Source organism: Lissotriton helveticus, chromosome 10, assembly GCF_964261635.1.
Source record: "Lissotriton helveticus chromosome 10, aLisHel1.1, whole genome shotgun sequence".
Lineage (NCBI taxonomy): Eukaryota > Metazoa > Chordata > Amphibia > Caudata > Salamandridae > Lissotriton > Lissotriton helveticus.
Genome location: NC_136071.1, coordinates 1,114,363,258 through 1,114,386,443, shown reverse-complemented (window position 1 = coordinate 1,114,386,443; position 23,186 = coordinate 1,114,363,258). Strand labels below are relative to the sequence as shown.

General features: G+C 47.1%; 1 protein-coding gene across 1 annotated transcript in view; it reads right to left on the bottom strand.

Moving 5' to 3' along the window:
* The window catches only part of PIK3R4 (phosphoinositide-3-kinase regulatory subunit 4), a 195,447-nt gene that overhangs the window by 65,371 nt on the left and 106,890 nt on the right, over positions 1-23,186 (bottom strand). The window contains exon 16 of the mRNA XM_078663885.1: positions 10,364-10,495. Coding sequence (XP_078520011.1) covers positions 10,364-10,495 — 132 coding nt within the window. The remainder of the gene's footprint in view (positions 1-10,363; positions 10,496-23,186) is intronic.

Genomic DNA, 23,186 nt, shown 5'->3' with positions numbered 1-23,186 from the left:
GGCGTGGCCTCCGGAGGGGGCGTGGCCTGCGGCCTGGGCGAAGCGCTGGTGATAAGCGTCCCACGCCGATGTCGAGCAGCTCTAAGTCCGCTGTCCAAACCAGGAAGGTAGCAGGGGGTAAGTAGTTTTTAAAAACACAAAGTTATAGTGACATCAAATTTTAAAATACAAGGTGACTCCCCGCTTTCCGCCTCAGGAGTGTAATACAAGCAAATGGCGGCGCTAGCAGTCAGCGTCCCTTTATAAGGTTAGGCGGTGGGCGTGGCCTCCGGAGGGGGCGTGGCCTGCGGCCTGGGCGAAGCGCTGGTGATAAGCGTCCCACGCCGATGTCGAGCAGCGCTAAGTCCGCTGTCCAAACCAGGAAGGTAGCAGGGGGTAAGTAGTTTTTAAAAACACAAAGTTATAGTGACATCAAATTTTAAAATACAAGGTGACCCCCGGCTTTCCGCCTCAGGAGTGTAATACAAGCAAATGGCGGCGCTAGCAGTCAGCGTCCCTTTATAAGGTTAGGCGGTGGGCGTGGCCTCTGGAGGGGGCGTGGCCTGCGACCTGGGCGAAGCGCTGGTGATAAGCGTCCCACGCCGATGTCGAGCAGCGCTAAGTCCGCTGTCCAAACCAGGAAGGTAGCAGGGGGTAAGTAGTTTTTAAAAACACAAAGTTATAGTGACATCAAATTTTAAAATACAAGGTGACTCCCGGCTTTCCGCCTCAGGAGTGTAATACAAGCAAATGGCGGCGCTAGCAGTCAGCGTCCCTTTATAAGGTTAGGCGGTGGGCGTGGCCTCCGGAGGGGCGTGGCCTGCGGCCTGGGCGAAGCGCTGGTGATAAGCGTCCCACGCCGATGTCGAGCAGCGCCAAGTCCGCTGTCCAAACCAGGAAGGTAGCAGGGGGTAAGTAGTTTTTAAAAACACAAAGTTATAGTGACATCAAATTTTAAAATATAAGGTGACTCCCGGCTTTCCGCCTCAGGAGTGTAATACAAGCAAATGGCGGCGCTAGCAGTCAGCGTCCCTTTACAAGGTTAGGCGGTGGGCGTGGCCTCCGGAGGGGGCGTGGCCTGAGGCCTGGGCGAAGCGCTGGTGATAAGCGTCCCACGCCGATGTCGAGCAGCGCTAAGTCCGCTGTCCAAACCAGGAAGGTAGCAGGGGGTAAGTAGTTTTTAAAAACACAAAGTTATAGTGACATCAAATTTTAAAATACAAGTGACTTCCGGCTTCCGCCTCAGGAGTGTAATACAAGCAAATGGCGGCGCTAGCAGTCAGCGTCCCTTTATAAGGTTAGGCGGTGGGCGTGGTCTCCGGAGGGGGCGTGGCCTGCGGCCTGGGTGAAGCGCTGGTGATAAGCGTCCCACGCCGATGTCGAGCAGCGCTAAGTCTGCTGTCCAAACCAGGAAGGTAGCAGGGGGTAAGTAGTTTTTAAAAACACAAAGTTATAGTGACATCAAATTTTAAAATACAAGGTGACTCCCGGCTTTCCGCCTCAGGAGTGTAATACAAGCAAATGGCGGCGCTAGCAGTCAGCGTCCCTTTATAAGGTTAGGCGGTGGGCGTGGCCTCCGGAGGGGGGGTGGCCTGCGGCCTGGGCGAAGCGCTGGTGATAAGCGTCCCATGCCGATGTCGAGCAGCGCTAAGTCCGCTGTCCAAACCAGGAAGGTAGCAGGGGGTAAGTAGTTTTTAAAAACACAAAGTTATAGTGACATCAAATTTTAAAATACAAGGTGACTCCCGGCTTTTCGCCTCAGGAGTGTAATACAAGCAAATGGCGGCGCTAGCAGTCAGCGTCCCTTTATAAGGTTAGGCGGGGGGCGTGGCCTCCGGAGGGGGCGTGGCCTGCGGCCTGGGCGAAGCGCTGGTGATAAGCGTCCCACGCCGATGTCGAGCAGCGCTAAGTCCGCTGTCCAAACCAGGAAGGTAGCAGGGGGTAAGTAGTTTTTAAAAACACAAAGTTATAGTGACATCAAATTTTAAAATACAAGGTGACTCCCGGCTTCCGCCTCAGGAGTGTAATACAAGCAAATGGCGGCGCTAGCAGTCAGCGTCCCTTTATAAGGTTAGGCGGTGGGCGTGGTCTCCGGAGGGGGCGTGGCCTGCGGCCTGGGCAAAGCGCTGGTGATAAGCGTCCCACGCCGATGTCGAGCAGCGCTAAGTCCGCTGTCCAAACCAGGAAGGTAGCGGGGGGTAAGTAGTTTTTAAAAACACAAAGTTATAGTGACATCAAATTTTAAAATACAAGGTGACTCCCGGCTTTCCGCCTCAGGAGTGTAATACAAGCAAATGGCGGCGCTAGCAGTCAGCGTCCCTTTATAAGGTTAGGCGGTGGGCGTGGCCTCCGGAGGGGGCATGGCTTGCGGCCTGGGCGAAGCGCTGGTGATAAGCGTCCCACGCCGATGTCGAGCAGCGCTAAGTCCGCTGTCCAAACCAGGAAGGTAGCAGGGGGTAACTAGTTTTTAAAAACACAAAGTTATAGTGACATCAAATTTTAAAATACAAGGTGACTCCCGGCTTTCCGCCTCAGGAGTGTAATACAAGCAAATGGCGGCGCTAGCAGTCAGCGTCCCTTTATAAGGTTAGGCGGTGGGCGTGGCCTCCGGAGGGGGCGTGGCCTGCGGCCTGGGCGAAGCGCTGGTGATAGGCGTCCCACGCCGATGTCGAGCAGCGCTAAGTCCGCTGTCCAAACCAGGAAGGTAGCAGGGGGTAAGTAGTTTTTAAAAACACAAAGTTATAGTGACATCAAATTTTAAAATACAAGGTGACCCCCGGCTTTCCGCCTCAGGAGTGTAATACAAGCAAATGGCGGCGCTAGCAGTCAGCGTCCCTTTATAAGGTTAGGCGGTGGGCGTGGCCTCCGGAGGGGGCGTGGCCTGCGACCTGGGCGAAGCGCTGGTGATAAGCGTCCCACGCCGATGTCGAGCAGCGCTAAGTCCGCTGTCCAAACCAGGAAGGTAGCAGGGGGTAAGTAGTTTTTAAAAACACAAAGTTATAGTGACATCAAATTTTAAAATACAAGGTGACTCCCGGCTTTCCGCCTCAGGAGTGTAATACAAGCAAATGGCGGCGCTAGCAGTCAGCGTCCCTTTATAAGGTTAGGCGGTGGGCGTGGCCTCCGGAGGGGCGTGGCCTGCGGCCTGGGCGAAGCGCTGGTGATAAGCGTCCCACGCCGATGTCGAGCAGCGCTAAGTCCGCTGTCCAAACCAGGAAGGTAGCAGGGGGTAAGTAGTTTTTAAAAACACAAAGTTATAGTGACATCAAATTTTAAAATATAAGGTGACTCCCGGCTTTCCGCCTCAGGAGTGTAATACAAGCAAATGGCGGCGCTAGCAGTCAGCGTCCCTTTATAAGGTTAGGCGGTGGGAGTGGCCTCCGGAGGGGGCGTGGCCTGCGGCCTGGGCGAAGCGCTGGTGATAAGCATCCCACGCCGATGTCGAGCAGCGCTAAGTCTGCTGTCCAAACCAGGAAGGTAGCAGGGGGTAAGTAGTTTTTAAAAACACAAAGTTATAGTGACCTCAAATTTTAAAATACAAGGTGACTCCCGGCTTTCCGCCTCAGGAGTGTAATACAAGCAAATGGCGGCGCTAGCAGTCAGCGTCCCTTTATAAGGTTAGGTGGTGGGCGTGGCCTCCGGAGGGGGCGTGGCCTGCGGCCTGGGCGAAGCGCTGGTGATAAGCGTCCCCCGCCGATGTCGAGCAGCGCTAAGTCCGCTGTCCAAACCAGGAAGGTAGCAGGGGGTAAGTAGTTTTTAAAAACACAAAGTTATAGTGACATCAAATTTTAAAATACAAGGTGACTCCCGGCTTTCCGCCTCAGGAGTGTAATACAAGCAAATGGCGGCGCTAGCAGTCAGCGTCCCTTTATAAGGTTAGGCGGTGGGCGTGGCCTCCGGAGGGGGTGTGGCCTGCGACCTGGGCGAAGCGCTGGTGATAAGCGTCCCACGCCGATGTCGAGCAGCGGTAAGTCCGCTGTCCAAACCAGTAAGGTAGCAGGGGGTAAGTAGTTTTTATAAACACAAAGTTATAGTGACATCAAATTTTAAAATACAAGGTGACTCCCGGCTTTCCGCCTCAGGAGTGTAATACAAGCAAATGGCGGCGCTAGCAGTCAGCGTCCCTTTATAAGGTTAGGTGGTGGGCGTGGCCTCCGGAGGGGGCGTGGCCTGCGGCCTGGGCGAAGCGCTGGTGATAAGCGTCCCCCGCCGATGTCGAGCAGCGCTAAGTCCGCTGTCCAAACCAGGAAGGTAGCAGGGGGTAAGTAGTTTTTAAAAACACAAAGTTATAGTGACATCAAATTTTAAAATACAAGGTGACTCCCGGCTTTCCGCCTCAGGAGTGTAATACAAGCAAATGGCGCGCTAGCAGTCAGCGTCCCTTTATAACAGGTGTCTTCAAACTGTGGGGCGCGACCCCCAGGGGGGTCGTGGAGTTCGAGGAAGGGGGTCGCAGATTCCCCAGCTTCACTTGTCCCTGCACAAAGACAGCTGTCCTGGGACCGCTAATTGAGATCGTTATCAGCTGATTGGCTGAATGAAAGGCAAACGTGCCTTATGAGTTAATCTGCAAGTGTGATGCTTGGGAGCAGTTCCGGCTCTTTGTGAAGACAAAGATGTGTTTTTTTAGTGTAAGTGCAAAGAGTTCAAAACTGGGCTGGGAAGTTCTTGCTTTTAATTTTCACTGCATTTACACAGCACTTAGTGCCCCTAAAGAGGTGCTGAAGGGACAGTTATGTACAAAAAGAAAACTGCATTACATACACTCTGGTATTATTTAAACTACATTTTGAAAACCATTTTATTGTAAAACTATTTACATGTTTTACAGCATTTTGTCTTACCCTGTGTGTAATGCATGTATTAAAAATTGACTTACATATTCACAGTGCTTATAGCACTAAAAATACTCATCAGTATTCTCCACTGCACCAATCAAGAGTAAATTCTGTGGGTCTCTGGTTACACACAGACCTCTGCAGTGCATTAACTATTAGAAATGTTATAATGTACTACAGTGCATTTGCCACTCAGCAATAACTTTTTAAATTTATTTTTCATTTACGCTGCCCATTATTTAATATGTAGATACCTGAAGGTGAAAGACCTAAAAAAGTACAGAATATTTTGGGCTTATGTATGAGAGGCTTGCATTGCCAGAGCATCACTTTTTTTGATGCTCCGGTGGCGCAAGCGTTTCAACCATGCCTATGAGGCGGTGCAAAGTCACCCTCCATGGCTCTGCATTGCCTCATAGATATGGAGTAAGACATAGCAGTGCAAGTCACTGCGTTGCCTTACTCTGCGTCAAGGAGGTGGTCCATGGGCTTTGTGTGGGGTTCCCACGCAAAGCCCATGGATTTTGATGCTGCCCCTTATTTACAAAATCAAGTAAACCTAGGGCAGATCCAAAAACTGACGCCTCTTCAGTGGAGGTGTAACGAAGAGAAATGAAAACAATTCTCCTTGTTTTGTCATTTTTTCATGCATGCTGCATTCTGCAGCTCACATAGAAATAGGAAAACGCCCCTCAGGATTGTTTTGGTGAAGGAAGGTGCCTCTTCCCATACAAAAACAATCCTGCCTACGTTGGTGCTAGGCAGCAATTTGTAAAGGGAAAAGGACTGGAATGCACCACATTTCATAAGAAGGTCAGAATGGAAAAAAACAGGGGAAACATGCCAATAGATGCCAGGTCTAACAGGGGCATTTATGGTTGTCGATAGATGTTGATGATGAGGAGAACCAGTTTCTAGAAATTTTTGTCAGAAGGGGTCCTTACGCCTAAAAAGGTTTGACAAGGGGGTCTCGACATCAAAAAGTTTGAAGACCACTGCTTTATAAGGTTAGGCGGTGGGCGTGGCCTCCGGAGGGGGCGTGGCCTGCGGCCTGGGTGAAGCGCTGGTGATAAGCGTCCCACGCCGATGTCGAGCAGCGCTAAGTCCGCTGTCCAAACCAGGAAGGTAGCAGGGGGTAAGTAGTCTTTAAAAACACAAAGTTATAGTGACATCAAATTTTAAAATACAAGGTGACTCCCGGCTTTCCGCCTCAGGAGTGTAATACAAGCAAATCATGCACATGTTGAACAGGGTAGTCCTGAGGGGATACCTTGAGGGACGCCGCAGATGATGTTCTTGGGTTCCGAAGTGAAGGGTGGTGGGCAGATTTTGCGTTCAGCCTCTGAGGAAGGATGTGATCCAATTAAGGGCATTCCTTGGAACCCAATGTGGCGGAGTCTTTTGATGAGGGTAAGGTGGGATACGATGTTGAACGCTGCCGAGAGGTCGAAGAGGACCAGGGCTGCTGTCTCCCCGTGGTCGAGGAAAGACATAATGTCATTGGTGGCTGAAATCAGAGCGGTCTCGGTGCTGTGGTTGGTGCGTTAGTCGGTTTGGGAGGAGTTAAGCAGATTCTTGCTCTCAAGATGTTCGGTGAGCTGGTGGTTAATGCCCTTCTGGAGGACTTTGGTGGGGGTTAGGAGACGAGAGATGGGGAGGGTAATTCCGGAGATCGCTGGGGTCGGCAGATGGTTTCTTGAGGCGAGGTCTGACCTTTGTATGTTTCCACTGATCTGGAAAGGTGGCTGTGATGATGGCTATGTTGGGAATGAAGGTGAGTTTGCAGCTGATTTCCTTGCTCCCGAGGTTAAGAGGCGGTGGGGGCTGGGGACCATGGGTGCTCCAGAGTGGATGGAGTTCATGATGGCTTTGGTGTCCTTGCAGTGAGCGCGCTTGTGGGTGGCATCAGTTGGCGTGAGCAGGCTGTAGAAGCCAATGGATTGGGATTCGAAGTTGCTGTAGATGGTGGATATCTTGTTGTGGAAGTAGTCAGCCAGGGTGCTGCAGAATTCCTGGGAAAAGAGGATGGTGTTCTCAGTGGCTGAAGGGCAGGAGAACTCTCTGACAATGTTCAAGATTTCCCTGCTATGGTTGGAGCTGGCTTCGATGCGATCCGTCAGGGCGCATCTTCTCGTGTCTATAAAGGTATTATTGGTATTTGTTGAGGGCTGACTTGAAGGTGGCTTGGTCTATGGAATCTTTGCTGAAGCGCCATCATCTTTATAGGTTTTTGCAGACACGTTTCATGGTCTTGAGTTCGGGTGTTTACCAGCTGGTTTGTTTGGTGGATCTCTTGGTCTTCACAGGCTTGATAGGTGCTGCTCTGTAGGCACAGTTGGTGATCCAGATGGAGAAGTTCTCAACGGCCTGTTCCAGGTTGGTTGCGGAGTCAGGATGGGTGGTTTGAGGTTGTCCGTGCATTGGATCTCCGTCAGTTTGTTGCAGCTGCGGTGGGAGGAGCTGGGAGGCTTGGTAGTGGTGAGTGAGGATGCTTCAATGGTGAAGTGGACGATGGCGTGGTCGGTCCAGGTAAGCTTTGTGACATGACTGTTCTAGACTCTATCGCTGGCAGGGAAGATCAAGTCAAGCATGTGTCCTGCGCTGTGTGTGGGGCTGGTGACCAGTTGGGTGAGGCCCCAATGCTGTGCCTACTAAGCCCATAGATTCCAGTGCAAGGCCCCCATCGACCAATGGGAATAATCCAAAAGGAGGATGCATGACGTCAGAAGACCAAGCAACCTCAGGCCCATTAAGGCTGGAACAATGGCTCTACCTTGAAATTTTGGGACCTGGACCTGTAAAAGTGGGAAGTCTTCACAGTGAACACATCCAAGATGGCCCTAAAGAAGGGCAGGATCTGATACGGAAGATGGGATTTGGATCTTTGATGGAAATTCTCAGGGCAGACAACAACGTTTTTGCAGTTGTCAAAAAGAATGATGGCAACCCCACTTTCAACAGAAAGTCATTATGGTATGGGAATATGTGCATCCATAACGTCAGAGGACATGTCATTACCACCAAAACCTTCAGAAAGACACAAGGAGTCGGTGTCCGGCCAAAGAGCAGGATAGTGAACTTAAAGTGTTATGACCCACTAAAAAGTAGAGCTGCTTCATGTGGGACAGCAGGATCAGAACATGAATGGATGCATCTTGTAACTCCATAGGCTGTATCCAGTCCACGAAGTCCAAGACTAAGAGAAATGTTGGGAAAGTCATCATCTTGAACTTGTTTTTGAGGAAACCTGGGGTCCGAAAATCAGTCTTATTCTTTCTTGGAGGCCAGGAAGTTCTGAGAGCATCACTACATCTATCTCTCCACCTGGGTTACAATCTTGATCACACCATTGGCGATTAACATAAGCACTTCCTCGGAGAAGCTATGGAAGTGAACTGCATATGCCTGAACGAAAACTAGAGAAATGTTAAGCGGTTGTCAAGGAAGGGAAAGGAATAACCAAACTGAGTAATCGGAAGGACCAGTTGGTCTGAGGTAATCAAGCCCCAGCAATGTAGGCAATACTGTATCCTTGCCAAGCCAATCCCAAATGGTAACTGGAAGGGGTACGAAAGAGGTTTGGCAGTGGTGCTAGAAGAGGCCCAAAATGCAAGATATATTTAATAGCATCTTGACCATCTTGCACTGTTTAAGCAAAAGTACTGTTTGGGCCAATGCTTTGCAAAAATCTTCAGGCAAAGTGGTATAATCTCATATGCCATATCCAAAATGGAGTGATTATAACAACACAAAAGGCAAACAACATTCAAGGAGTGCAAAGCTAGGCTGGTGGAGACAAGAAAATGTTCTTGCCCATCGTATCCTCTTAGACTCCGCTAGGGCAATGGGAAAGGAGTTTGGATTAATCTTTGGAGGTCTAAACCAATGAAACCGGAACCATCCTATTTTTGTGTGTTCAGTGATGTACAGTGTGGTGCTCTACCAGATGACCTTCATATACATGAGAGAGCATTAATTGCACGATTTGGAGTCATGTTGGGGCCGATACACCAAAGACAGAGGTCTTGCAGGTCTGTGACCGGAAGGTGCTTTCAACACATACGGAATACAGATGTTTTAGGAGGCAACAAATGTGCCAAAAATGTTTGGAGACAAACTTCAATAAAAAAGAATTAAAATTTAGGAGCGGACCTCCAAATCTGCATTGAACAGAATGGAAAAAAAGACTGGCCAGGAGGTGTGGGCTTTGTGCTGTCATGTCCGAAAGCGGGCAGGAGTTAAACAGAGGCTGAAGTTGATACCTATTGGGGTGCAAGAGATTCCGGATCCAGTCTGGCACCTGAGGAGATTCACAAGGTGAAGAATCTGCTGTTAGTAGCATCCATCAGACCTAAATACATCTTTTTAGTAGCACAGGCATTTGGAAAAGCACACCCATGTTAGGTTGTTAGGAAAAGAGGAACACCAAATCCAAAGAGAGTTGTATGCATATCTAAAATACACACAGATATTGGACAGGAATCTGTAGTCAGTGAGTTCAAATCCAGAAGCAACACTACTGCAGAACATTTTGTAAAGATTTACGTATGCACAGAATGAAGCGATCCTCTGCAGCTAGTAAATCAATACATAAAGTGGATCCTGCACATTAATCTACCTTACTTTGGTTATGCAGAATGTTATACTTTTGAATGTCAATAGTCAGCTAGAAATCAGGGGTGCCCAAAACACATGTAATTTGTTTTTGGGTTATTCTGTGAAATTTCAGCAAAACTACATTCAATTCCATGATATGCAAGTTCGTCTTTTAGCGCTACATTTTAGCGATAAAATGCATCCTTGCCTAATCTTTTGACTGGAGGATACCTTTTGCAAAGAAAAGTGCAAAAAAACAAAAGCACTGTGAACAGCAGCTTACACTCAGTTGTTCCTGGGCATTCATGGTAAATAGTAACCGTAAATGGCATGTTTGTGGTAAATTTGTACCACAGTGGCACGTAATTACACAGCATGGCCTAACAACCCAATTTTGAGCGCTTTGTGTAACACAAAAAAACATCAAAATTATGTGGAATACCTGGATTTTTGCCTAGTTCTACTAGAAATGGCCACAATGACTGGGGCGTTCTAAGATTATGAACCTAGGACCAAATCTACTGACATTTTAAAAGAAGGGATATTCTTCTAGCCGTACTCACAGTTTTGAGCTGCAGAAGCTTGTGCTACATGATTTGATCTGACTTATGCTCAGTGATACAAAAGGAGATATGATATCCAAGATAAGATAGACATTCAATACCACTGCAGAACCACCTCCTCAAATTCTCTTTTTTTTCTCTAGAAACAATCTATGCCACTCAGTCAAATTCTAAAGCTAGCTATTCTGACTGTGATCAGAAGTAATGGCAAATAAAATTGTATAGTAGGCATTCAACTGTAGTTTTTAAACATCTGTAGAGAGTAGCATATGGAAAGACACTGCGTTATGTATGGCACGAGGAAACACCCAAGATATCCAAAAAGGATCAACAAAATTATTTAAAGTAGCTCAAAAGAAAAAGAGGAATTTTGGAGTTTCGTCTCACCTGCAATAACACACGACTGGTACAGTGGATGCATGAGAAGACGTCTGATTCGAGCTCTCGCTGGATGGCAATGACTGGAGATTGGTAACTGGAATCTCATGTCCCAGCAAGCCATGGTTCCACTGCTGGTACCTATCAAGACAAAAGAATTATCTTACTACGCTAAGCAGGAAATAGAAGGGTGACAGATATCCCACTTGGCTACCTACTCTACAAGTGCAGGTGCTGTATTCAGCTGCTGTGCACATTCCAGGCCTTCTTAACTTGTTATTATAGCGTAGACCTGGCTTGTAGTGCCACACATTTAGTTTAGCCTAGTCCGTTAGTTCGCTTATTCCCGAGCACCCTTATCAAGCCTTATTAGCTCCAGAATCTATTTTGCACTGCAATAATATAATAGGCCACCATTTCTCCTCTTAATATATTTGAACGTGCCTATCCTCACTTTCCCTTTAAACAGTCAGCTCCAAGTACAAAAGTCATTACTAATTACACTTTTGCTCACTTGTTACAACCCATAGCAACTGCTAATAATTAAACAAGAACGCAAGGGTTTGGTTTGCCACTTGGTTTAATGTTGCCAAGCCCACTGTTTCAAGTCCTGGTCTTGCATTTGTCATTCTAATGAATTGTAAGAATTATAGTGTTTTCCTTGACACAACTGGCAATCATTTGTGAGAAAACCCCAGAAAATAAAACAGCTTCCTGCAGAGGTGAGACGAAATGACAACTGTAACGCAGTCTATTGAAATAACCCAGCCAAAATTAATCCTTATATATTCTTACTGGGCTCAATTCAGTTGTATCAGTCAGTAAAAAACAATGACTTGCCATTCGCTATTATAATGAAAATACACCCAGTATTTTTCATCAAGAAATAATTTTACCAAGACAAATGGCACACCTGTGGTTGCGCAGCTGCAGTTGATCTGGTGTAGCCCAGCCACACATGTAATGAATTACGTTCCTACAATAACCTTGAATGCAGTAGTGCATGCTTGATTACTTTGGTGGAAACTACCTTCTCTTTCTCTTTGACACAGAAAGACCATTTTTATCTCACAGCTACCCTGAGAGTGTCCCGGCGCTGTTGGTACAGTGACCACTGACCGCTGCATAAGAAAATAATTAAAAGGCAGGATTAAATAGCCAGGTCTTTAACCTGCGCTTAAAAGAGCACACATCCTTGGTAGCAAAAAAGTGCAAAAGAAGAGAATCCCAACCTGCTGCCGCAAGTGCAGAGAAGGAAGAGCCTCCCCGTCTCTTCCGTCTAGTTTTGGGCACTACCACAACCAGCACATCAGCAGAGTGCAGAGGTCGGGCAGGAGATAGTGTGGGAGACAATTGGTGAGATAACTGGGCCCAAGGCCGTAGTAGGCTCTATGGGCGAGCACTAAGCCCTTGAATTATACGTTCTCCCAGGTGGGTAACCAGAGCAGTTCGTTCAGATAATCGTGAACAGGAGTGTGTCGGGGGATCTTAAGCAGGAGCCGGGCTGCAGCGTTCCGCACCAACTGTAGTCTCTTGAGTTGGTACAAAGGGAGAACCCAGTATAGTGCATTGGCGTAATCCAGCCAAGGTGTTATGAGGGCATGGATTACAGTCTTTTGGCATGAGGATGGAATCAGAAACAGAAATTTCCTCAAGAGCCGAAGGAGGCCATAGCAAGTTCAGACAACACTCTCTGTCTGAGGTTTGAAAGACATGTTGTTATCAAACTTCACTCCTAGGTGCCACACAACTGTGGTCAAAGTTGGGGAAGAAGGGGCAGAGGTAGGCCATACTCCACCGTCCCAGAGAGGGGGAAGGGAACTAAAGAACAGCACTTTCGTTTTACTTGTGTTGCACTGAAGGTTACTCTGGAACATCCATTGAAATACTGCTGACAGACATGCAGACATGCAGACATGCTGACAGACATGCAGACCCTGTCCTGAGCAACAAAGATGTGACCATACCAAGTCAGAGGAATCTGCATGTTGTCAGCGTAAGAGATAACCTGCACATCACAGGATTCCACCAGGGTTGCCAAGGGTAACATGTTGACATTAAACAATGTAGGGTTTTAAGGCAGAGCCCTGAGGAACACCAAATTTGAGAGCTTTGGGGTTCGAAACAAAAGGCAGCATCTATACAGACTAGCATCTGCTGGAAAGGTAAGAGCCCAGCCAGGTCAACAGGGTCCCGGCTATGCCCATGTCACGAACACGTTGCATCAGAATAAGATGAGATACCGTGTTGAACGCGGCCGAAAGATCTCAAAGCAGCAAAGCGGCATTCTTCCCTTTGTCTACTGCCAATCTAATAGCATCTGAAACCTCAACCAGTGTGCATTTGGTGCTGTATCCTGGGTGAAAAACCAATTGTGAGGGATGCCGAAACTGACTGGTGTCAAGGTATCTAGATTGTTGGGTGTTCACCAGCTTCTCCAAGGTCTTTGAGAATGCCGGCAATAAAGAGATCAGCCTATAACTGGCCAGGACCGCTTTGTTTGCCCTGGGCTTATTTAGGTCTCGTGCCTATCGTTGCACTGCGCAGCACGAGACATTTAGTAGGTGAAAAACAGGGTATTGAAGCTGACCTTGGATTCGCACATGCACAAGCGTTCCTTTTGTGGTACGCTATTGGCCTTTGCGTGCATCTTTTTATAAAAGGCTGCACGCAATTGGCCATAGGCAGGCGCAGTGCTCCGCCCATGGCCATCGGTGTCTATTACGCGCTTGGTGCGTGTAATAGACACCAATAGGCATGGCTCACAGTGGCGCACGCACGTCCCACTTGCGGGCTAGTTTCATAGGGAGGCACGCAGTGCTGGCTGACTGGTTTCTCCCATGGCAGTAAGGACACGTGGTAACGCACCTCCCGTCCTCCTGCACCTCGCTGGCAAGCCGCACCTCCGCTTTCCCCCTCTAATGCCGACGGCGGCGGGTAGGCAGCCCTCGGACCACACCGGCTTATGGACGCCGATGCAGGGGCAGACCAGGGCAACCGCAGCAGTGCCTTCCGGGTGAGTGCTTATTTATTTATATGACTAGGCCAGCGGGTAGAGTCTCAGCTGGGGGTCGCCTCCCCAGGTGGCGGGTGCCTTCATTGACTGTGGAGCGCGTCTCTGCTCCTGTTCTGTGACTACGGTGACGCTGGGGCAGCAGGAGGCACAGAGGCTTTGCTTCTGCTGTGCTGGACAGCTGAGGGCGGTTTTCTCTCCTTCTTGCGGCAATCTCTTGCTAACTACGGGCTGCGCGGGGGCTGGAGACACAAACCACTGTCTCCTGTGGTTGCAGATCACGGCATACACGAAAACTTGTTTTATTATAGGAAATTGAGTTTTCGGCTTGCCCCTGCTTCTGCCGTGCTCTGTTAGCAAACACTGCACATGGAAGTCACGCGCCGATTCATGCGCGTTTCCTACTGCTAATCCATGGCTTGTTTTTGTTTTACTTTAGGCAATGTTACTTGTTTCTTCCGAGGTGTAGACCAGTCTCACTGTGTTCCTGTTGGGGGCTTGGTTGTTCTGTGAGGACATTGAGTGATCGTGCTCATTAAAGACGACAGCAATTTTATAGCTGCTTGAAGAGCACCCGGAATGGCTTGCCTGCCCATACACGGTGAGCACGCAGCAGTAGGGACCGGGGACTGTGGGGAGGGAAGAGCTGAGCCTCACTACTACAAGCGTTTAGATTTATCTGCTCGAGGCTGCCAATCACGCTAGCAAGGGCTTAGAGTACGAGGGATGATGTCTGTCCCACTCAATGTATACTTAATGTCAACATTTGCTATTAGGTCAACGGGTGTTTTGCAAATCACAGAGTTCACAGTTTGGCCCCATGGCGATGTATACAGACGACATTTAATATATTATGTAATACTTTATCCTGGTGTGGAGCCAGAGTTTCACATTGTGTCATGTCCGGCTGGAGTTCTTTGTTTAGTTTTCACTTATTTTAACCATCTGATGGCATGCCGAAACAGCTCACTGACGGGCCAAGCGCTTTGCAGATTGTCTTTATTGTAACAACCATATATTAAACATAAGATGCTGTACAAAACAAGCATTGGCATAGCCAATAGGTCTCGCTTGTGGGACCTTATAAGTATTTTGTTTTGCAGCACAATATCCTTGTAACCAAATACTTATAAGGTCCCACAAGCGAGACCTATTGGCTATGCCAATGCTTGTTGGAAAGTGTTATTTTCTTCCCCGCACCTCCCCTCGTCTCCAGTGAACTTTCTCTGCTGGGTATGCGGACAAGCGTCCGGAATGCGCAGACACAGACACGCAGCTCTCTGGTGAAAACAAACACGCACAGCCTACCCCCTGACCCGCACTTGTGTTTACACTCAGCTGTGACGCCGCTGCAGCTTGGAAACGGTCGCCTTTTCAGAAACATAATGGCCTTCCAGGAAATATGCCACCTAAAGCCAATACGTGAAAACAGATGGCGCTGATCTCAGCAGCTCGACGGGGAGGAACTCTGCTTGCGAGGAGGAGGGAGGATGGGGGTGAATTGGATAGGGGATAGTCTTTAACACGAAACGAAATAGAAACAGCCTTTTATTTCCAAGTTCCCCTGTGGCAGATAGCTTTTCGTTTTAAGCATTATACAGCATTACGGGGTGATTTAGTTTTTTTTTTATTCGTTTTAATTCATGCAGTGAATAAAATATAAAACCTAACAAACTACTCACCCAATGTCTGCCTGTAGTAATGAAATGCAGTGATAACAGCATAGTAGCCAGGTTCACGAAAAAAATGTCAACAAATGCGTGCGCCGGGAAACTGAGCCATGACTAATTAGGGGAGGAGAAGCTGAGAAGCCGCAGAGCGTACCCTGGGCGAAGCCCTTTGATGTGCTGTGCGGCAAATGCAATTAGGAGGGAGGGAGGCTGATGCGCGTTCGTGTTTGATCACGTGCTTCACGTGAACTTCATGAAAACGCCAGCAAAAAGCTGGTGGTTTCATGAGGATTTTGCCTACTTGAATTCTCGCTCCGCTCGATGCGCCTGCGCGCATCGATAGGTCGCGAGACCTAAACATTAGTGTGTTGTCCGTATGAGTGTTATTCAAACAGCACACCACAGTTGTTTTTTCTGTTTGGTACATGTTAACATGCTAGTATGAGTTTCAGGAAAATAAAAGGATCTTAACAGCCTCAGAATTTTTTTTTTATCAAGTGCCGAAAACCAAGGTGGCAGGTTCCAAAGTCATCAATGAGTAGCATTCTGATGATATGTGCCTTATTTGATGATATGTGTCTTATTAAGCGCTCGAATGCCGAGGCGTCTTGGCGCTATGGTGTGTCTGTAGGACCTAAGGAAATACTGAAATTACTTGAGCGTGAATAGCCGTGTTTTCAGAGCTTTCCTGAAGAGCAATAGATTGGGTTGTAGTCTCAGGGGCACTGGCAGTTTATTCCACAGCTTTCCTGCACAGCATGACAAAGACCTTCCCCCCCCCCCCCCCCTCCCTAGCTCTTCGAAACTTGGGAATACATAGCAGGCCCAGATTACTAGACCAAAGTATTCGCCCAGGGGTGTAGAGCCTGAACATTTCCTGGTTATAGTCTGGACCGCCTCCATAGCAGGCCTTGTGCACCAGAGTAAGTGACTTAAATTCTATTCTCCGCTGAACAGGGAGCCAGTGTAATGCTCTTATTGCCTGGGACGTAGGATGGCCTTTAGGATGATTCAAAAGTAACCGTGCAGCAGCGTTCTGTAATGATTGCATTTTCTTTATTTGGGTTTTGTCAGATCCCAAAAATAGCGTGTTACAATAGTCCAGTTTAGTCAAGAAAAGGGCAGCCATCACCGTCTTCTGTAGATTGAGGGGGATAAAGGGAAAGATCTTACGGAGAGTCTTTAACAAAAAGAAGCATGACGACGTTAAGCAGTTAACCCGTGCCGACATACTAAGCTTGTTGTCAAAAATGACTCCCAAATTTCTGCCCTTCTCAATGGGTCAGGGGCATTCACCCACCTCCGGTGGCCACCAGGAATTGTTCCACAGCGACATTCCCTTCCCAAACTCGATCACCTCAGTCTTTTCTGTATTGATTTTGTTAAAACTACGGTTCATCCAATTCATAATGTCCTTTAGACAATTATAAAAACTAGCAGCTGTGATCTCTAACTTATCCGATACGGATATCACCAGTTGTGAGTCGTCAGCATAGGATACAAATGTGAACCCATGCTTCTTGACGAGTCTTGCCAGCGGTGTTACATGGACATTAAACAATGTCAGAGACAGGGCTGATCCCTGTAGCACACCACCGGGCAGGGTGAAGCTGTCAGATTGTAGCCCTTCCCAGCTCAAGCTTTGCTTCCTACCCTCTAAAAAAGAGGAGAGGAGATCCAGAGCCGACCCCTCTATTCCCACCTTCTGCAGTCGCCACACCAACACCGTGTGATGTACGGTGTCGAATGCGGCCGACAAATCTAGGAGAACAAGAATCGCCCTGCCTCCTCCGTCCAATACCCTCCTAATCCCCTCTGAAGCCGCAATCAAACCGAGTCAGTTGAGTGCCTTGGACGAAAGCCATGCTGCGTAGGGTTCAATAGGCTATTGGTCTCTAAATAGTTGGTCAGAGTCTTATTGACCACCTTTTCCAGAACCTTAGCTGCAAAGGGTAAGCCTGAAATGGGACGGTAGTTTTTATATTCTGTGGGGTCAGCTCTTATCTTCTTTAGGATTGGCTTTATGCATGCTGTTTTCCAGGCTGTAGGGAATGTTGCGGATATGAAAATCTGGTTAATCAGGGAGGTAAGTATCTCACTGATCTTTCCAGCGGCCAAGTGCATAATAGCGGGAGGCAGGGATCATTGGGTGAGCCAGATTTTATTGATTGCAGAAGCTTAGTGACTTCATCAACCGAAAGTGGTTTAAAACCCATTAGCCTGGAGTGTACTGTCTCAATATCAGAGAGTGATAGGCTGTTCTCACTTATAAGGTTTACTGACTTGGCCAGCTCCTTGTATATCACTTGTACCTTATTTTGAAAGAAGGTAGCAAGCTGATTACAGAAATCCTGGTCAGGCTTGAACGTATTTCCCTGCTGTGGCGTGGCTATAAAAGTAACCCTGGGCGTAGTGTGCGGAGTGGGGCTCTGCGGAGCTACGTGAAGTGGGCGCACAACTACGCCCACCCGCGCACTCCGCGTAGCCCCACTCCGCGCCGCCCGCCTCCCTCCCGCCCTCCCTAAATACATAAATAAAAGTATGAAAAGCTATTAAAAACACTTACCTTGTCTGCCGCGTCCCCGGGGCTCCCTCTCGCCGTCCCGCAATTCGCGCCACCACCGACCCGGATACTAATGCGCATGCGCGAGCGGCCGCGCATGCGCATTCCTCATGAGAAATGCGCATGCGCGGCCGCCCGCGCATGCGCATTAGGATCCGAAAGGGCGGCGAGAATCGCGGGACGGCGAGAGGGAGCCCCGGGGACGCGGCAGACAAGGTAAGTGTTTTTAATAGCTTTTCATACTTTTATTTATGTATTTAGGGAGGGCGGGAGGGAGGCGGGTGGCGGCTGGCTACGCACCGTCTGCGGAGCGCGCGTAGTGCCGCCTAGCTACGCCCGCTACGCAAAATGCGTTGGAGACGGCACTCCGTGCACTCCGTGCACGGAGCGTAGCTGGCCGCCCACCCTTATATAAAAGTAACCGATTTAAAAAGTTCTCTGGCCGAATTTCCTGCCGCTTGAATTTTATCTGTAAAATATGCCCTTTTGGCTTCTAAAATGGCCTCTTTGTACAGCTTCAGGGCCCCATTGTAGGCCTCTTTACTACTTTTGCTATACTCTACTCTCCAGAGACGCTCAAACCTTCTACACTCCACTTTTAACCCTTTAAGTTTGGGTCCATACCAAGGTGTTACCAGCGGGCGCCTTTTGGCCATTCCGGTTTGTTCTGGAGCGACACCATCGGCCGCCCTCTGTATCCACTCATTGAACTGTGAGGTTGCTACCTCATTATCCTTTTCTAAAACTGGAGGGGAATGGTTTAGTGCCTCTACTAGATCCTTGTTCCAACGTCGGAATAGCTGAAGTCCTTTTTACATAATAATCACGGAATGAGACAAATAAATCTGGGGTGGTTTAACCTGCATCAAAGGATCCCACTTTTTAGCAGATCACAATTCGGTGGCATAGGGCGTTCAAGTTGTTCCATGTGTATGATAGATGTTCTGAAAGGGTGATTTTTGCTTTTACACTTCAGTTGTTGTAGGCATGAGGGAAAATGATGACCCCCAAAGGCTTTCAGTATAAGGTGATTTGGGCATCACACATCTGACAATGAAGCAATATGAGATAGCCAGATGTAAACTAGCTGCAGAGGATCACACAATTTGTGTCAGTAAGGATGATGGAATGAGAACCCCGGGCACCTGGTTACACATTAATCATACAACTAGATCAGATTTTTCCATGTACATTACTGTCCATACAGGATAATTATGTTCACAAACTACTTAATCAGGGTCCTTTGCATTCCAGTCACAGCGCTTTTCTCAGCCATCCAGTCCTACATGGAAACTCAAGAGATGGATTGATTCGTGCTCTGGATCCAGGGCAAATTCGACCACCCAATGTTGAGATGTTACGTATTGTTTAGTGCTTTTTGCCCTCACAAAATCATCCAAAAAGTCTGGGAAAAGTGGAAAAGGTAAAAAGGCATTGGGAAAGCCAAAAGGTCTCGTCTATACAAGATCTATTGCCTATGTCAATATTTTGTATCCATGTTGCATAGCAGCTTGGCCGCTCTGCAACGAGTCTTAAAGTTTTTAAAAAATGAAAGCTCTATGACATGGCAACTCTTGTTTACTTATGCTACAGCTAGGATATTTATTTGACAAAAAATATCTAACAAACATCATCATTTGCAACGCCAATTGCTCAAAGTTTCACTAATGCAAGACCTATTGCATTGGAAATGCTTGTTAACAATGGAATTAGCCTGGGCACTTTCCAGAGGCTTGGGACAATGGCCTGACGCATATAATCATTAGCCTAGCCACTCTCCAGAGGCTTGGGACAATGACCTGACGCAGATAATCATTTAGAAGGGAATTCGGAATGGGAATAATGGCTGCCGCATTGACGGCTAGAATCTGGAGAGGGTAGGGGTCATAGAAGGATTCGGACTTGTAGGCTTTGAGAACGTTTTCAGAGTTCTCCAAAGAGATGGGATTAAATTCTGTCCATAAGTGGGGGTAATGGGGCGATGTGGATGAAGGCTGTTCTCCGAACGGGACAGACTTGACAATGTTACGAGCAGAAAGAGAGGTCTGGCCCTCCAGTTCAGAATCATCGAAGTGGGTATGAGAGTCAGTTGCTTTTACATTCTCTACAATGCCCAAGATCTTACTCTCAAAGAAGTCTGAGTGATGCAAACAAAGTTTGTTAGAAGCTTCCCGGGGCGGAGTGAGGGAAGAAGGATTGACAAACATCTTGGTTATATTGAACACCTCTCTAGGTTTGTTATTGGGTAAGGCAATTTCATTGGCGAAATACTTCACTTGAGCTTTTTTTTATTTAGAAAGTGATCAGTCAATGGCTGGTTGGATACAAGGATACATGAATAAGTGACTGAGTGCATAAATCTGTAAGTGGTGAGTTCATAAATGAATAATCAGTGGAAGGATGAATTGGTGAAAGAATGAGTAACTGAGCATGTACATGGATGGATGCAGTCAGATAGCGCCGGCTGAAGCCTCAGACATCAGTAGCAATAGTATTATAAGATGGCACACAGCACCAGTATTATGTCAATACAATAATACACCAGGGTTGTGCACTGTGGTGCCAAGAACACCCACAATAAATATAAAGAATTGACCATATTATACCAGTGCACGCATTACACAAGTAGATATGTGGATTTAGAACCATTATGCCAGTGCAACCAATATGCAGGAGTAGGCACTATCATGCAAAAAATACCCACCAATTACTACCACGTTCAAATTTGCCCATAATTATGACTGGCACCATAACTCATTACATCCATGTTTACTTTGCCCCATTACTCGCTAGTGCATGTTTAGATTTAATCTATCACCCAGTAATCCTTAGTATATGTTCAAATTTGCACCTTTCTTAAAATTCATCATCTTCAACAATGAACTTAACTCTAATCTAATCCTTCCTTCCCTCTTGCCTCTGTAATTGCCCCCCCCACCCTACCCTGCCCTGCGACAACTGAAAAAATCTGGACATTATATTGGACAACAAAATGTCCTTCTGTCTCTCGTTCACTTCCCACATTTCACTAAGAGTATCAAGAGTCTGTACTAGCTCCTTGTATGACAAAGGCTCACATTATAGAATGGCAATACACGGAAAAGACCTGGCCAGACCGCACCAACTCACAAACAACTTCCACAGAAACCTAAAAGACTTAAACATGAAGGAGGATCCTCGAAGATCTTGGGCCGCATTTCTGAAGGAAGAACTACATCCAATTAGAAAACACCTTAAAACAGTGCTTTTTAGAGACGCTTTCAACACACCTGTATGCTTTGTTACCCATCCATGTCAAAGGCCAGATCCAAGTTCTTCTAAATTTATATTCAGTGACATCCATGTAGAATTATTCCATAGTTGTTGCAAAGTCATCCTGTGCCCTGGGCAGCCCCAAACCTTTTGCTGACTGGTACCGGTGGTAACTCACTGACTGACCCTGGGCTCTGCCTAACCAGACCCAGTGCCAGTGCTATGCTGAAAGAGACATATTTAGAATACAGTCAAAACACCTACATACACTAGGGTACACAATGGATTGGGGTACCTCTGTAATTGCCATGACCTACCCTCTAAGGCCATAGTATATAATAGGGCATGGCAGTTTAGAGGACAGCTGCCTTTTCTGCCCTTGCATGTGTGCCCTGCTGAAGCCTGAGGTTCAGTTTAAAAGGAGCCCTGTGTTGCAGGGCTGCTTTTGAAAAGTAAATTGTGCCCAAACTCGACTTTGGTGTTAGGGGCACTTACAAATGGTTGACCTACAATGTTTGGGCATATTAGGTACCCGCAGGGTATCCTCTAGGTGTCCCAGGTGTGGGGGATCAGGTATTTTTAAGGAGGTCACTTATAAAATGAGTTTTATATGCCCTGGGTTAAGTGAAATGGCATATTTCACTCCCAAAATTGTGATAAAGTGCTGCTCAAAATCGACGTTGGTGGTAGGAGCACTGTGGAGGGAGGATCTGCAATATTTTTACATATTCAGAACTTCTCCCCTAGGTGTTCCTGGGGTGGGGGGTCCTGTAGATATATGTAGAGTACTTATAAAATATGTTTTTATAAGCCCTGGTGCTGGACAAATGGTCATTTTTCCCATTGCAAATCCCATGCCACATAGGTTAACATAGCAAGAAGTTATTAACTAATAACTCTTAAAGGGAAACGGCTAAACATGCCATTCAAAGACTTCCTAGAATGCTATTAATAAATCCAACAATGTTATATTGTTGAATTTCTCCTAAAATGTACATACAAGAAGTTATTTATTAATTTATGTGTCTTGTTAAGCGCCCAAATCACCCCCAAAGGGGTATCTCTGTGCTACGGAGGTGGTACAGAGTCAGCGAAGGGATTCAAAAGAGCTCGGTTTTAAAAAGCCTTGCAGAATTGCATATAGTTGGTGCAGTGGTGAAGTTATAAGACTTTCTTGTTTGTAAGCCCAGATTAAGCCTTCCAGTGGTCTGTCCTGATTGGTCAGAGTTAAGTGGATTAGCCAGGCTTCTTTGAAGAGGTGATAAAGATCTCGCTTACATAGAATAGGGAAGGCAGAAACCCCTAATTGCCTCAGATGCAATGAGGAATCTGGGGCCTTTTTCCATACAATATGGGAATGTCGGGAGATACAAGCTTATTGGGAGAATGTACTGACTGAGATGGAGAATGGAGATGGAGAATGTGATGGGCAATAATATACCTAGAGACCCCAAATTTGTGGTATTGGGCATTCATACAGAAGTAGACCTCCCAAAGCCAAAGCTATTACTAACCAATCTTGTCCTGGTGGTTGCCAAGAGAGATTTGGCACGTAAGTGGGGGTCGACGCAGGGACCTACATTGGATGAATGGAAGAGGGAGATGGATATGTATATGACAGGAGAAAAGAACACCTATGCGGCCAGGGGATGCCCAAAAAAGTTCCAAAAAATATGGAGTCTGTGGATACAATATTATGGCCTCGAGATGGAAGTTTCACAACTGGCCACCCAACCAGAATAGAAGGATGCCGGAGATGGGGGGAGGGGATGGTAACCGAGAAATGGTGGATTTGAGAAGTACAAAACTGTGAATCATGTATCGCTGTTGCAATTCTCAATGCCTCTATATGAAAATGTTATCAAGAATTTGCTTCCAATACCTGCAAATGTTAATTATATAAATATTGAATTAAAGAAAATGTTAATAAAGAAATTGATTAAAACAAATATTAAAAAAACACACAATTGTTCAAGAATGCCTCACGTATGCTCTGGCCTCACCGCGTCGCTATATCAGCCCGATTGCGACTAATCCAACTTAAGATACTACATAGAATATATATCTCATGTACAAGGTTATAATTGATGGGGAGGGACGACACTGGACTCTGCAAGAGGGGTTGTGGTGGCACGGGTACCTTCTTCCATATACTATGGGATTGCCCGAAGGTACAACGTTACTGGAGAAGAGTGGTGCAGTGTATGCAGGAGGTATGGGAGGTGGAGATTCGCCTAGAGGCCAAGAGGTGTCTCCTCAATATCTGGGAGCCTACGGACCTGCCATCGAGAGGGAACCTTTGGGTAACGCTCGGACAAACGGTAGCAAAAAGAA